We start from the raw sequence: 15,165 nt of genomic DNA, 5'->3' as shown, positions 1-15,165 counted from the left end.
TTTCCTCACTTGCCCTACACTTGTTTTTTTGAGACAGGATCTCTCATTGAACCTGGAGCTCAGTGATTTGATTTGGCTAGGTTGTCTGGCCAGTAAACTCCAGGGATCTATGCGTCTCCGCTCCCCTAGCATTGGAGTTACAGATATGTGCAACCATGTTCCACTTTCACTTGGGTGCTGGGAATTAGAACTCAGGTCCTTGTGCTTATATGGCAAGCGCTTTCTCCACTGAGCCAGCCCCCCAGGCCTGCACTTGCCTTTTAATGGATGAGTAGTACTGGTCGAGAAACTCTTTGGCAAGTGGGAAGAGCTGGTCCTTTGTGCGGACATCTTCCGGCCTCCGGGTGTGCTGGGATGGCAGCATGATGGAGCCTGTGCAGATGTGCTCTGTACATCCCGTTTCCTGCCAGCCAAGAGAGAGGCAGATGAGGGAGAGGCCTCTCCCATGGGTGGGCAGGTGTCCTGAATGAGGACCAGGGCCCCGCACTCACAGTCATCTTGACCTGGTTCTTTGTTCTAAAGGGACTATCAGTGCCAGCTTCAAGTCACTGGACAAGATCAAGGGAAGGAATTGTAGATGCATTTTAAGGTGCTTAAGGTGTTTGTGCTAGTCAGCAGAACAGCAGTACAGAGCCACTGGGGTTACAACCCAGAATCTGTCTTTGTCTCTTTAAATATCTGTCTATCTATCATCTATCTATCTATCTATCTATCTATCTATCCTATCAATCTGTCATCTGTCTATCCTATCTACTATCTATCTATCTATCTATCTATCTATCTATCATCTATCTGTCTGTCTGTCTATCTATCATCTATCTATCATCTATCTATCATCTATCTATCTATCTATCATCTATCTATCTATCTTCTATTGTTTATCTATTATCTACCTATCTACCAATATATCATCTATCTGTCATCTATTTATTGCTCAATCAATCATCTATCTATCCATATATCTCTTCATTTATCTATTTTTTGTTTGTTTGAGACAGGATCTCATGTAGCCCAGGCTGGCACTGAACTATGTACCTGAGGCTGGGATTGAATTCTTGATCCTTCTGTCTCCACATCTTAAGTGCTGAGATTGCAGATGTGAGTCACCATACCTAGCTCCAGAATATTTTTTGATTCTATGTTGATCAAAAGAGAACTAACAGATTACCTATTATTTTTTAAATTTTGACAGGGTCTCACATAGCTCTGGTTGGCCTCAATTCCTTATGTAGTTCAAGGATGACCTTGAACTTTTGATTCACCTGCCTCAACCTCCTGAGTACAGGGACTATAGGTATGTGTCACCACCCCCAGTTTATGCACTGGGACTTGAACCTAGGGATTTGTGTATGCTAAGAAATCACTCTATTGATGGAGCTACATCTTCAGCTATTAACAATTTATTTGAACACACAGTAGATTAATGGCAAAAGTGGCCCAGCTTTCCTCCTCCCTGGGTATTCTCTCTTTGTGATGTGATTTTATAGAATCTCTCTAGAGGTATAGCCTGCCCCTCACCCTTTGGAACCAGGCTGGTTTAGATCCATAGAATGTAGTAGAAGTGACCATGTCTAAGTCTCAAGAAGTCTTGTATGCTAGCGGAAAATAAAAAGATGAGCTCTTGCTTGCCTCTGCTGTCCCTGTGACAAACCCAAGCTCACTTGCTGGAAGAGGAGAACTGCATGGAACAGAGTCATCCCCACATGGCCATCCTAGAACAGCCTGGCCCAACCTGTCCCCCTGGGTGACTGCAGGTGAGATAGTCCCCACTGAGATCAACCATTTCTGGGCCAAGTCAGCAGATCCACTTGGGCAGTCCATGAAAAGTAATACATAATAGTAGCTGTTGAGTTTGGGGCCTGTTTGCTATACTGCAAACTAACAGATACAATGTTCTTCCAAGAGGTTCAGTTTTACCCAAAATGGAAAGCAATAGGTTGGTGTATTGACTATTAAGAATATGATATAGAATAGAAGATAGTGTGGAAGGGCTATTGGTTCAACATCCCATCTCACACTGTGAGAGGAGGCAAGGACTGTGTGCAGACCCTTAAATTCTGCCAGGTGTGAGGTGCTCACATAGAATCCTTGATATGAGTGAATAGGCATCCATCTGCACATCTCAAATGGGTGAATTTCCCACTCAGGAGTGAAGCAGTGCCTGGAGATCCTAAGATTGTCACAACTTGGGTTGGGGGTTCTAACCTCTCATGGGGGCGGGCCAGGAGTGGTGTTGGAACAATTGCCATGCACAGGGTGATCGCCAACACAGATCCCCTTCTCCCTGCTTCAGCATGAGATGAGCCAGTCCCAGATACTCACTAACGTGCTCTTAAGGTGCAGGGTGTCGGTGAGGACCACATCAGTTTCCCAGTTCTTGACCTTCAGGAAGCGGGGACACTTGGATGGACTGCCATTCTTGGTGGGGGACTGTTTCCCCGAGGCTGGGGGCTGCGGGACAGAAAGAAGGTGACAGATGAGAACAGAAGACGCAGTGTGGAATGAAGGAAGGGTTGTTTCTGGAGGGGCTATGATGTCTTCACTGAGGCTTGGAGGTGTTGCTCTTTCTGAAATTTTCCCTGAGTTCTTGCTGTCTACACAGAGAGAAGGATGCACCCTTTGTGGGAGCCAGGTGTAAGTTTCTGGAAAGCTGTTCCCCTGCCTATACAGAAGGAAGCCCTGTGGAAGAGCTTTCTGGAATCTGGGTCAAGAAGGCAGGAAATCAAAGGTGGTCTCTTTGATGTCTGTCACAGAGTCAAGAATATCTAAAATAGACTCTAGATTCTAATACCTAGAGTACCACACACAGAATTCTTGAATGTTTGTTGAATGAATAAGTGACTAAAAGGTTATGGTCCTTAGGATTGCAGAAACTGGGTCCATTTTCTTGGCTTTCTAGCCCTTGTTTACAATTTCTGGTGAATACTAGGAAAACACAAAGGTTGAAACTGGAAAATTTCAAAGCATAAAATATTTTCTCCAGATTGCGGGTGTGTGCCTCTTGAAAATGCCAAGCATGTCCCTGCCTTGGGGCCTTTGCACTTCCTGTTTCCTCTGCCCCAACTGCCTCAGTCTTCCATTTCCTTCCACTCTACGGATAGACTGGCCCATCAGTGGTCTTTGGCAATGAGTTCCAAGGTGACCAGTGTTATATGTCTCATGGATGGGGATCCTGTTTGCCTGGGAAGTTTCTGGGTCAGTGTCTACACATGCCTGGGCAGAGTCGTGCCATCTGTGGACAAATACCAGTCAACAACAGTTGTAGGACAGACACAACAGGCACACCCCATGTGAAGGGCAAGCATAGAGAGGGTCAGTTAGTCGGTACTGCATGACACTCATGTGAGGGTAGAGGAGTGGTCGTGAGGCAGGGCACGTACAGGTTCTAATTCATAACAACTCACGATTGTAATTCATTTAAATTCATAACTCGCAATCAAACACACTCACTTTGGGGACACATCAGTATCTTAGGCCTTCTGCAACATTCTACAAAAATGGGAGAAGAGTAAGCACACAGATCCACAAAGGACATGACTTCAGGTGGGATTTAAGAGTACTGAGGAAGAGGAGGGGTGGTGAGAAAGTGGAGGGGAGAAAGGAAAATGCAAAGGTCCTGGGGTCTGGATGAGCTTGTTAAGTTCAAGGAGGGGTGTGAGTGGCTGAGGAGATGGCTCAGTTGCTAAGGTAACTGCTACGCAAGCATGAGGACCCGAGTTTGATTTCTGGAACCCATGTAAAAAAAACAGACAAGTGGAGCGTACTTGTAATCCCAGTGCTGGGAAGGTGGAGAGAGACTAGGACTCACTGGCCAGTCAGTCCAGCTTAATTCATGAGTTCCAGGCCAATGAGAGACACTGTGAACTTGGAACTGAGATCCTCTCCTGTGGGCCTGGAGTTGTGGTCCCCTGTCTGTGGGCCTGGGGCTGTGGTCCCCTCAAATGGGCCTGGCGCTATGGTCCCCTCTGACAAGCCAGAGTTGTGGTCCCTTCCTGTGAGCTGGAGCCGTGTTCCTTTCTGTGTCTCTGGAGCTGTGGCTGATGGTGGAGCAGACTGGGGGATAGAGGACTTCCCGATGTTAGGCAGCAATGGCCTCATCCCCCATGGCCTCCAAGGCCTCAGGTTGTGCGTGGCGGTGGCCTTGCCTTTGTGATGGGCTTGACTCTACACGCTATCCTAGGTACCCAGGCCTTGACGTTGGCCCTCTCCAACTCCCACTCCCAGGCTTTCCATCATTTTCCATTGCTTTCTACAGCCCAAGCGCACCTTCACCTGTGCCCTACAGAAATGTAAACACCTAATTGAACTTCTAGAGATAAAAATCACAGTCTGGGAAGTTAAAAAAAAGTAATGCAACCACCAAACTGATATAATTCTCAAACTAAAACATATGTGATTGTATTTTAGAATGTGAATTTATATTTCTGTGTCTACTAAAATTTTTGAGTATTATTTACTGACAAAACTGTACTACCAAGCTTCAGCAATACTGCGAAATTTATCACTCTTGCAGTAATGTGAATTTGGCATTTATTCCCTTTCCAAGATCTCCAACCTATGCAGTTTTTCAATGCAATAATGTTATTTTTTTAAAGCAATGATAAAAAAAAAAAAAACCCCAAGGTGGACTGTGCCTGAGAGCCCCAGAGAGCCACCTGCCTCTGCTTCCCCTGTTCTGGGTTAAGACCGTGCACTACCACCCCTGACTTGTAGTTGTTCTAGAATTGGACCCAGATCCTCTATCAGCTGAACAGTCTCCCCAGCCCCTGAAGGTGGGTTTGCAGACAGCACCTCAGTCTGTAGCATCTCAGGCTAGGACCTGCCATTCTCCTGCCTCTGCCTCCCGAGTGCTGGGATGATAGGCATGAACCACTAAGCTTAATGGTGCCTGTAATGATGACATGAGCACGGCTGTGTACGTCCCTTTTTATCCTGTATCTGCATATCCTGCATGTTATACTTGCATACTCTGTATAGCCTATATATTTCTATACACCCTGTATGTATCTGTTCTCTATATATACCGGTATATCTATATATCTCTATATATCCCTGTATACCTTATATACCCTATATATCCTATATACCCTGTATATTCCTGTATATCTGTATAAACCTGTATAGCCATATATCTCTATATATCCATATATACCTTGTATATACTTGTATGTATATTTCCTGTCTATACCTGCATTTCCTCATATCTCTTTTTTGAGACAGAGTCCCATGTAGCCTGGGCTGACTTTGAACTCACTATTTAGCCAATGATGACTTTGCCTTCTGATCTTCCTGCCTCCAGCTCCAGAGCTCTGGGATCTCAGCTACAGCCATCACTCCTGGTTCAATCCTTACATTCCATAGGTTACAAATTTATGTATCAATATAGATTCAGATGATCTAGTTATCTTTCTGTATCTATGGGGGACAGGTACTGGGACCCCCATGGATACCAGACACTCAGTCACTCAAAGAAATTGACATCTTATTTGCATAGAACCTACGCACATCTTCCTGTGTACTTTAAATCGCTTCTCGATGACGCATGATGCCTAGAAACAGTGCAAACACTGAGTAAACACTTGTTACATGCTGCAGTTTAGGGAAAAATGACATGAAAAAAGTCTATGTGTGTTCAGTTCAGACACACACACACACACACACACACACACACTCTAGCATTGGGGATTGAACAAAGAGCTCATGTATGCTAGACCAGTGCTCTGCCATTGAACCACATACTCAGGCCCCAGCCAGTTTTCTTCCCTGAATATTTTCAGTCTCTGGTTGGATCAATCCATGGACATGGAGCCTATGGTCATGGGGGCTGACTGTGTTTGTCTTCTGTCTAACCCCTGCTTGACTGGCTCTGCCCCCAGCACATGTTCAGTAAGCAATTCACATCTGTCTTAGACTGAATTGTGTCCCCCAGATTTATATGCTGGAGCTCCAATCCTCTGGACAGGACTTTTTGACCATCACTAAGGCTAAATGAGGTCAGAAGGATGGGGTCCTCATCCGCTAGAATTAGTGACCTGGTGAGATGAGAGGAAATCAATCTCTCTCTCTCTCTCTCTCTCTCTCTCTCTCTCTCTCTCTTTCTCCCTGCTCCCCCCCACAGGTCTCTCACCAGAAACAGGCCATGCTGGCAGCCTGAGGCCAGACTTTAACCTCCATGAGAAATGAGTTTCTAGTATTTAAGCGTCTGTATGTGTGGTCTCAGCTTGAGTGGATTAACACAAAACCTAAAGACTGTTGAATGTGTAGAGAGGCTTAAATGCTCACCCAAGGACTCTGGCCAGGTCTTGATTTAGGGGAAATCAGGGAAGGTCTGAAGCTGCCTGACTGAATTGGTGGCCTCCTGGAAGCCAGAGGTTAGGAATACAAAGGTGTTGTGGGTTGTGACTCATCATAAAGGAAAATATCACATGTGGAAAGTGTTACAACTCCTAATCTGGGACACCCCAGCTCAGAAGCACAGCCTGCTTTAGAGTGCTGGGTGTCTCCCCCAGGACTGCCAGGAGCTACAAGGATGGGATACATATCTAGCAGAATTTGAAGTACAGTTTCTACTGAATGAATATTACCTTCACACCATTGTGAAAGTGAAACGCTAAGTCAAGCCATTTTAAGTCAGGACTCGCTGTACACGGTTGCAGGATGGTGGGAGGGAGGACGTGAGGGCTGAGGCCACAATGCTAGAAAACAGAGCTGCCTGCCAGGAAGACAGGCCAAAAAGGGGTGAGGGGGGAGCCTGGGGTGCAGGATGATCAGCTGAGAGCCTTGAGGTATGAGAAGGACTTAGTCAGTCTGGTGACTTCTGGTCTGGGTGCAAGGAAGGTTCTGGAAACTGGGTCAGGCTTTAGCAGGTTCTGAGAAGTCAAGAGGTATTGTTGGGAAGCTGGAGAGGGAAGTATTCAAGGCAGGAAGATAGAACCTCAGTGCCACAGTCAGGAAGATGTATGGTCAGAGGCCAATTATGCCTTCCTACTACTGGGAAGGCAATGTTGCTATTGGTATCACAAGCCTTGAGCTGAAACCAGCTCTGGGAGCTGCAGCCAGGGAGGGAGGCATGCAGGAGACACAATACTGAGGAGCTGTTAGGAGCCCCTCAAATTCTTATATGGATGTCCTAAACCCCCAAACCTCTGAATGGGACTATAATGGTTCACATTTATTGTCAACTGGACAGGGTCTAGAATCACCAAGGATACAAAACTCTGGACACATCTGTGAGGGAGTTTCTAGATTAGGTTAACTGAGGTAGGAAGACCCACCCTGGATGTGAGTGGTACCAACCCATGGGCTGGGGTTCCAGATGGACTAAAATGAAGAAAGCCAAGCTGAGCACCAGCATTCATCTCTCTCTGCTTCCCGACTGTGGATGTGATGTGACCAGCTGCCTCACACTCCTGCTGCCATGCCTTCCCCACCATAAGGGACTGTACCCTCAAACCCTGAGACGTAATATATGCTTCCACCCTTAAGTTGTGTTTGTCAGATATTTTCTCACAACAACAAGGAAGTTAACTGACACAGTGACGGGGCCTCTATAAAGGTCTAAAGTTAGCATAAGGTCACCATGGGATCCTTGATCCAACATGGCTGATATCCTTATAGAAAAAGGGAATTTGGACATAGACAGGCACCCAGGGGGAAAGTGAAGTTGGCTGTCCCCAATCTCAGAGGCCCACTCAACCCTCAGCAGGAGGTGCCCTGCTCACACCTTGACTTTGGACTCTGTCCTCCATAACAGAGACAAAGCTCGTTGATGCTTGGGTTGGATTACAAAGTTCTGGTTAAGTGAGTCCCAGAGCTGAGCCTAAGCTGTGCAAAGTTGCCAGTGGCTCAGCTCTGCCCTGCTGGCACCTGCCACAGCTCCTCTGTGACAGGGCTGCGGCAGTTTGCCCACTCTCAGCTTGTCCTGAAATGAGGGCAGCATGCCGAGGCCAAGCTGGGCAGTGGGCCATCACGCCACAGGGGCTAGACGCCACCCACTGTGATCATCCCACAGACCCAGGCAAAGCTACTCCAACCTGTGGGGACTATCTCTCCAGGGAGGCCAGTGTAACCCCCTTATGGACCCTGGTGGTGCAGGGTCCATGAAACAAACAAATTGCTAGTCAGAGGGTAGACCAATTATGCTTGGTGCCTAGGAAGGTGATTTCTGTGGGGTGTACTTAAAGCATTGCAGCCAAAGTGATTCTGTCCTCACAGAGACTCTATGGAAACCAGTAATCACTTATTCTGTCCCCTCTCCCCATTCTGCAGTATCCCATAGTCTGTGTGGATCAGGAGGAGGGGCTCAGACTTCTGAGATGAAGAGGACTTTAAGCTGGAACATGGGCCGGGGAGGTGGAACAGTTACTGAAGTTCTTGCTGGGAAAGCAGAGGTTTGAGTTCAGATCCCCAGTACCCACAGAAAAAGCTGTGGTATTGTGATGTGCATTTGTAACCCAGCACTGGGGCAGAGGACAGGTGGAAACCTGGGGCTCACTGGCCAGCCAGTCTAGTTGAAATGGTTCAGTGAGAGACCCTGTCTCAAAAATGAAGTAGAGTCACCCATGGAGCCATGAGCAACTTGCTATGGGTAGAACTAACTGGACTTAGTGGGTTATACAAAACAAAGTCGGGAGGGAGATGGGGAATATGTTGGGGGTGGGTGGTTGAGAAGAATTGGAGGGAGGGAGGTGTGGATGGCTATGACCAAGATACACTGTATACATGTAGAAATGTTCAAAACAGAAAAAATAAGGTGGCATGGGATTAAGGTGGACACTGACGTCCGTCCTCCACAACAAGCACATGTGCACGTGTGTGCACACACGTACAAAGCTTGAAAGGCCATGCAGATCCCTCACCCTGGTGAGATTACCAGATAGTCCCATGTTACTAGATGACTTTGAACTTGACCCCTTGTGGCCACATCAGAGTGGCTAGATGGGTGTGCTAGACAGGAATCCTGTAAGTGCCTGCGCCTTATTCCCTTGGTGTGGTGTTGAGTGTATCTGCTCACAGTGCGAACTTGCTAAATGTGAATGTGGAAAACACACACGTTTTTAGCTTTTCGAATATCTTGGGAGCATGAAAGATAACAAAAAGCAAATGTAGGGCAGGTCTCTCTTGATCCCCCAGAATCTCTGTTTGAAAGGGAATTGGGTCCCTATCCACTGGAAAAGGAGGGGAGTGCTTTGACCCACGCTAGGGTTTGTGGGAAGAGGGTGTGGATACAGGGTCACACAGTGAATAAGCAGAAAAGTCTCCCTGGTTCCCCATCAGATCAACATGGTCTCAATGGGCGGGACAACCTGCATTGAATACACGCACTATTAAAATAAACTGTTGGCAGAGTATGTGGAAATTCCAGTAGGGTTGGACCCAAACACTGCTTCAGGGCATTCAAGCCCCACTTCCGGGCTCCACCCTAGCTCTGACCCTCCAGGGCAGCAGGACTTGGGGTCTCTGTGATGTGTGTGGTATGCGGTGTGTGTGTGTGTGTGTGTGGTGTGTAGTGTGTGTATGTGGTGTGTGTATGCATGTATGTATAGATGTGTGTGTGGTATACTTGTGTGGTGTATGTGTGTGTATATGTATATATGTATGTATGTGTGTTTATGTATGTATGTGTGTGTGAGTGTGTATGTGTGTGTATTATGCCTGTGTGCCTATGTACATGCATGTGGAGATTAGAAACCAACATTGGTGTCTTCCTTGATTGCATGCTACCTTCTTTTTTGAAACAGGGCCTCTCAGTGAATCTGGAGCTCACCAGTTAGCTAGGCTGGCTGGCCAGCAAGCCCCAGGAATCCTTCTGTCTTGGGAAACATGTTTGTTTGCTTGTCTGGTCTTTTTGAGACAGGGTCTACCTGTAGCCCCAGCTGACCTGGAGCTCCATATGTAGACCAAGCTGGCCTCACAGAGATCCACCTGCCTCTGCCTCCTGAGTGCTGGTATTAAAGGAGTGCACCATTATATCCACTTGCTTTGTTTGTTTTTTTTGAGACAGGGTCTACCTGTAGCCCCAGCTGACCTGGAGCTCCATATGTAGACCAAGCTGGCCTCACAGAGATCCACCTGCCTCTGCCTCCTGAGTGCTGGTATTAAAGGAGTGCACCATTATATCCACTTGCTTTGTTTGTTTTTTTTGAGACAGGGTCTCTCTATAGGCCCATTGGTCTGAAACTCACTTTGTAAACCAAGCTGGTCTTGAACTCACAGAGATCTGCCTGCCTCTGTCTCCTGAATGCTTAAATGATTAAAAGTGTGCACCACCGCACCTGGTTGATGGCTTGCTTTAAAGCATTTTGAAATTTATTTTTATGTGTATGAATGTTTTGCCTGCATGTATGGAAGCGTACCTGTGTGTGCCTAGTGCCCATGGAGGCCAGAAGAGGGCATCATATCCCCTGGAATTGGGGTTATAAATGGTCATTAGCTGCTATGTAGGTGCTGGGAACTGATCCCACATCCTCTGTAAGATCAGCCAGTGCTCTTAACTGCTGAGCATCTCTCCAGCCCTGAGGGTCTGCTTTCTTAGGGAACCCTGGATCACCCGAGAAAGGGGAACACGGAAGGTCTGGGACAAGCTGAGCTGTGGTGTGACTCTGATCATGAGCTAGGCTCAGGCATGGGAGAGTTGTGCTGAGCAGCGTGGGGGCAAATAAGTGGAATGTCAGTTTTGCGTTAGAGGTTTTGGGCATCTCCAGAGAGAGATTGGTTTCAAGGGCCTGGAGGTTAGACTCAGTCCTGGAGAAGGGAGGAGCCCACAGGTACCCCAAGATGTCAGCCAGATCAGAGCCAGTGGACTCTGCTAGGGCCAGATGGGTGGACTCTGGGTCCTGTGGGTACAAAATTCTGAGACACCCTCCTCCCAGTATAATACTGTGATGGCTGATGTGTGTGTCCATTGTGTCCATGCCTGCAGTTTGCCTCGGGAGTGATGATTCTAGAAGTCAAGGTAAATATTTGATGAAACACAAACCACAGTTAGTTTCATTTGTTTTTGAGTCATCTCTGATAAATGCTTATTTGGTGCCCAGACTAGGTCAGCCCGTTTCATCCCCTCTGATGAAAGAAGAGACAGAGTGTCTGAGAGACAAAATGTCTGTTTCAAAATGAACAAATCACAGGTGACATAGCTGGGCTCAGTGCATAGGTTTTTAAATTCCTACTTGGCACTGCAGACCTGTTAACTTCTCCCTTTATTTCTGGAGACTGGTCCTTGGGAGACACATGTCGGGAATGTAAATGACAGATAGGATGGTGATAGGGGAGAGAGAGATGCAGCCTGTAATGTTTGCTGGGCAGTCACTTTCTGCTCCTGGGTCACAAGGATCTTGAGTAAAATGGGATAGTGCATCTTAATCCCTCTGCTTCATGTTATTAAAAAAGAACAATAACAACACATTGTTTATTCCTAGGGCCTTTAAAAATTGAGGTTATTGTGAATGGGATTCTTTTCACCTGAGTTCTTTCTCGGAAAATTCATTATTGATAAATAGAAAAGCTACTGATCTTTGTATGTTGATTTTGTGTCCTGCCACTTTACTTAAAGTGCTTATCAGCTCTAAGAGTTTTCTAATGGAGTCTTTCAGGTTTTTTAAAGCGTATGATTCTGTCATCTGTTAACTCAGATACCTTGACTTCTTTCTTTCCTATTTGTGTCATTTTTCTTTCTCTTGTCATATTGCTCTAGCTTGTGAGAATGACTTTTGGGGCACCACCTCAGCTCATCTATCTGTAGATGAGCCTATAGACTTGGGTTCCTCTTGTAACCTAAACAGATAACTTTAATCCCTCATGACCTTTCCTTGCCCTGGTGACCCAGAATAATATAGTAGAGTGTGTATGTGTGTGCGTGTGCATGTGTGTGTACGTGTGTGTGTGTGTGTGTGTACTGAAAGTATCAAGTGCTGAAAACAGCAGTCATTGGAAGCAACAAATTATCCCATTTATGTGGCAAGCACCAGGTGGGATTAGGTTGATAACTTCTGTTTGTGGCTTCTTATGCTGTACGGGGTCAGTTGGGGACAGACAGGGAAGATCTGCTAATAAGACAGGCTCCTCTTTTCCTTCCAGAGTTCATGCTGTGTAGACTGTTAATAAGGAGCAAGCAAAGTCTTTGTTTGAGAGCACAGTTCCAGGGGAAACCTGAAGGAACAGGTTCTCAGATTGGGCCCCACGCTTTTTTCTCTTTTTGAAACAGGGTCACCCTGTAGTCCCAGCAGGCCTGGAACTTCCTATGTAGACAAGGCTGGCCCTTCTTGCAGAGAGTCACCTGTCTCTGCCTCCCAGATGCTGGGATTAAAGGTGTGTAGCATCACACCCAGCCTCACTCTTGGTTTTAATGTGTGCTAAGAGTCAGGCTGTTTTTGCTCAGGCAGCACCCTGCTGTACTAGCTAAGACTTCCAACAGCATATTAAACAAGAACAGAGACAACGGTGGGCGGCCTTGTCTTGTTTCTTGTTTAATTTTAAATTACATTTTATTTATTTACTCTGTGTGTGTGTGTGTGTGTGTGTGTGTGTGTGTGTGTGTGTGCACGCATGTGTATACGTTCATATCACAGCACTCATTTGGAGGTCAAGGGACAACTTTGGGAGTCAGTTCTTTTCTTCCATCATGTCAGTTCTGGGGATCAAATTTGGTCATCAGTCTTTGTGGCAAGTACTTTTACCCACTGAACCATCTCCCCAGCTCCACTTTTCCTGATTTTAGAGGAAACGCTTTTAGTTTTCCCCCATTTACAGTGCTGTTGTCTATAGGTTTGGAGCATCCTCCATTCTTGCACTTAGGTAATTCTATGTAATTCTGTCCCTAGTGTTTTCAGGGATTTTACCATAAAGAGACATTGAACTTATTTTCTGAGCATATTCCACATGAGGCTTGTCTAGTTAACAGCAAGCTCTGAGACCATGAGACCTAGGTTTGAATCCCATCTCCAGCACTTACTGACTATATTATCCCCACTGAGACCCTAAACCTCCATGCCTCAGTTTCTTCACCTGTAAAATAGGGACATTTAATAGCACAGTCTTCCCTTTGTTCCATGGACAATTGGTTCTCCAAATGCCTTTCAGATGGGAAACCACCAGGATGTGCAAGTCCAATGTAAAATGTCATAGAGTTGGCACAGAATCTATGCACACCTTTTTCTGTGCTCTCTCTCTCTCCCTTCCTCCCTCCCTCCCTCTCCCCATTCTCTGCTTTATTGCCTCGAGGCAGGGTCTCTCATTGAACTAGAAGCTCACTATTGCACCTAGGATGGCTGGCCAGTGAGCTCTCTGAATCTGCTTGTCTCCACACCCGATGCTGGGGTTACAGGCACACACAGACACACCCAGCTTTTTACGTGGGTGCTGGGGATTTGAACTCAGAGTCTCATGCTTGCAGTGCAAGTACTTTTAGTCACTGAGCCATCTTGCCAGCCCAGCCCCCTGCATACTTTGTCATTCTTTAGATGACTTATAGTACCTAACACAATGGAAATATTATGCAAATAGTAGTTATACTGTATCATGTAAGGGATCATGGAAAAAGTCTACACATGTTTAGTATAGACACAGTTTTGCGAATATTTCTGATCTGTGTCTGAGCAAATCAGTGGGTACAGAACTGATACATACAGGGTGCTGATTATATACCACTGGGTGGGACTGGAGATGGATAGAGATGGCAGTCTTAAAGTACTTAGCACAGCACTGATATTGCTCAGTAAGCACCAGGCACAGTTGCTGTTGGTGCCATTGTTTCAGGGACTATCCCACTATTTTGTGGATGACCTCCAGGAGCCTATGAAGTCCTGTAAAGAAGGGGAGTCTCAGCATTGTGTCAGCTAGTCATCTGCTGGAGGTCACTGTTAAGACAGGCTACCAAGGCCTCATCTCAGCACTCTTGGCTGCTACACTGTGGTGAGGGAATCTGGGGTTCTAATAGCCATGAGTCCTCATGGCAATAGTGTTACCCCATGGCTGTTATTTTTATCCTGACATCTTTAATGAGTGTGAGTCAGGGCCTACAGAGGTCTCTTGTGGGTGCAGAGAGCTGGCTGGGAGGCAGAGTGGCTGCTTACATGTACCCAGGTCCATCAGGGCTGCTGTCCTGCTGTTCAGCAGAGCCAGTCCCAGCTCAGACTTTGGATCCTTGCAGACTGGGAAAATCAGAGTTCATAAGCCTGTCCTCGCTTGTCTCGTAATTCAGAACCCTCCAGAGGGTGAAGGGTTGGCATTCGCTTGGAAATACAGGAAAGTTCACAATGGATTGTGACATTTCCAAAGCAGACAGGAAGTCCTGGGTCCCTGGGGTGAGGAAATGCCCACTCCCAATGAGGAGTGGGAAGGGAACTGCAAGAAAGGTTGCCTGAGTGACTATCTGATCACCTCAGCCAGCAGGAGGCTGGAGACATGGCCAGGGCAGCAGGGGCTGGGAGAGAGGCCCAGGAGAATTCCGCCAGAACCCTTCCCCATGCATGCCCAATGTGGGTTACATGATTGCTTCATTAGACCCTGACAGCTGATGTCTGTCCCTGGACAGGGTAAGGTGATAGAGTTGAAGGGATGTTCCCCTCAGGCTCACATCTGAGTATTTGGTCCTCAGTCAGAGGAACTGTTTTGAGAGGCTGTGAAATCTTTGGGAGGTGGAGCCTGGCTGGAGGAAGTGAATCACTGGGTGACAGGCATTGAGGTTATAGCCTTGCCTACGTTCTGTCCTAGTTCGGTTCTCTCGTCTGTCAGGAGGTGAGTAAGCAGCCTCATCCTCCCACCGCCACAGTCAATATGGTGTAGTTCTATGTCTTCCTGCCATGATGGGCAGCAGTCTAAATGAACCTCACCTTCCTAAGGCTGCCTCTGTCAGGAGTCCTGTCACAGTGGACAGAAAAGTAACAAACACAGGGAGCAGGAAATCAGCAGTCTCTCCTGTTATTTATCTATGGAAACATTTGACAGAAGATAAGATTGTAGGAGGACTTTAGGGTGGTGTCTCAGCTTGAAAGACAATGGCAGAGATCCAGTCAAGAGCCTCAGAAAAAAGAACCACAGCCCATGAGCCTCCACCCTGTGTTTCAGCAGAAAAGCTTTCTCTACTTTGTGCTGGGAAAACTCCTACTTGATCTTCAAAACCCAGGTCCAATGTCATCTCCTGGGGAAAACCCTCCATGGCATCTGCTG

At 46.7% G+C, this 15,165-nt stretch overlaps 1 protein-coding gene across 2 annotated transcripts in view; it reads right to left on the bottom strand.

Moving 5' to 3' along the window:
- Nos1 (nitric oxide synthase 1) overlaps positions 1-15,165 on the bottom strand; it is a 129,728-nt gene that overhangs the window by 70,371 nt on the left and 44,192 nt on the right. For both annotated transcript variants that reach the window (XM_008847449.1, XM_017801765.1), the window contains 2 exons: positions 2,323-2,451; positions 258-403 (listed from right to left, as the gene is read on the bottom strand). In XM_008847449.1, the coding sequence (XP_008845671.1) occupies positions 258-403; positions 2,323-2,451 (275 nt within the window). The remainder of the gene's footprint in view (positions 1-257; positions 404-2,322; positions 2,452-15,165) is intronic.

Source organism: Nannospalax galili, unplaced genomic scaffold (genome assembly GCF_000622305.1).
Source record: "Nannospalax galili isolate Female #2095 unplaced genomic scaffold, S.galili_v1.0 scaffold120, whole genome shotgun sequence".
NCBI lineage: Eukaryota > Metazoa > Chordata > Mammalia > Rodentia > Spalacidae > Nannospalax > Nannospalax galili.
This window is presented reverse-complemented; position numbering and strand designations above follow the sequence as displayed.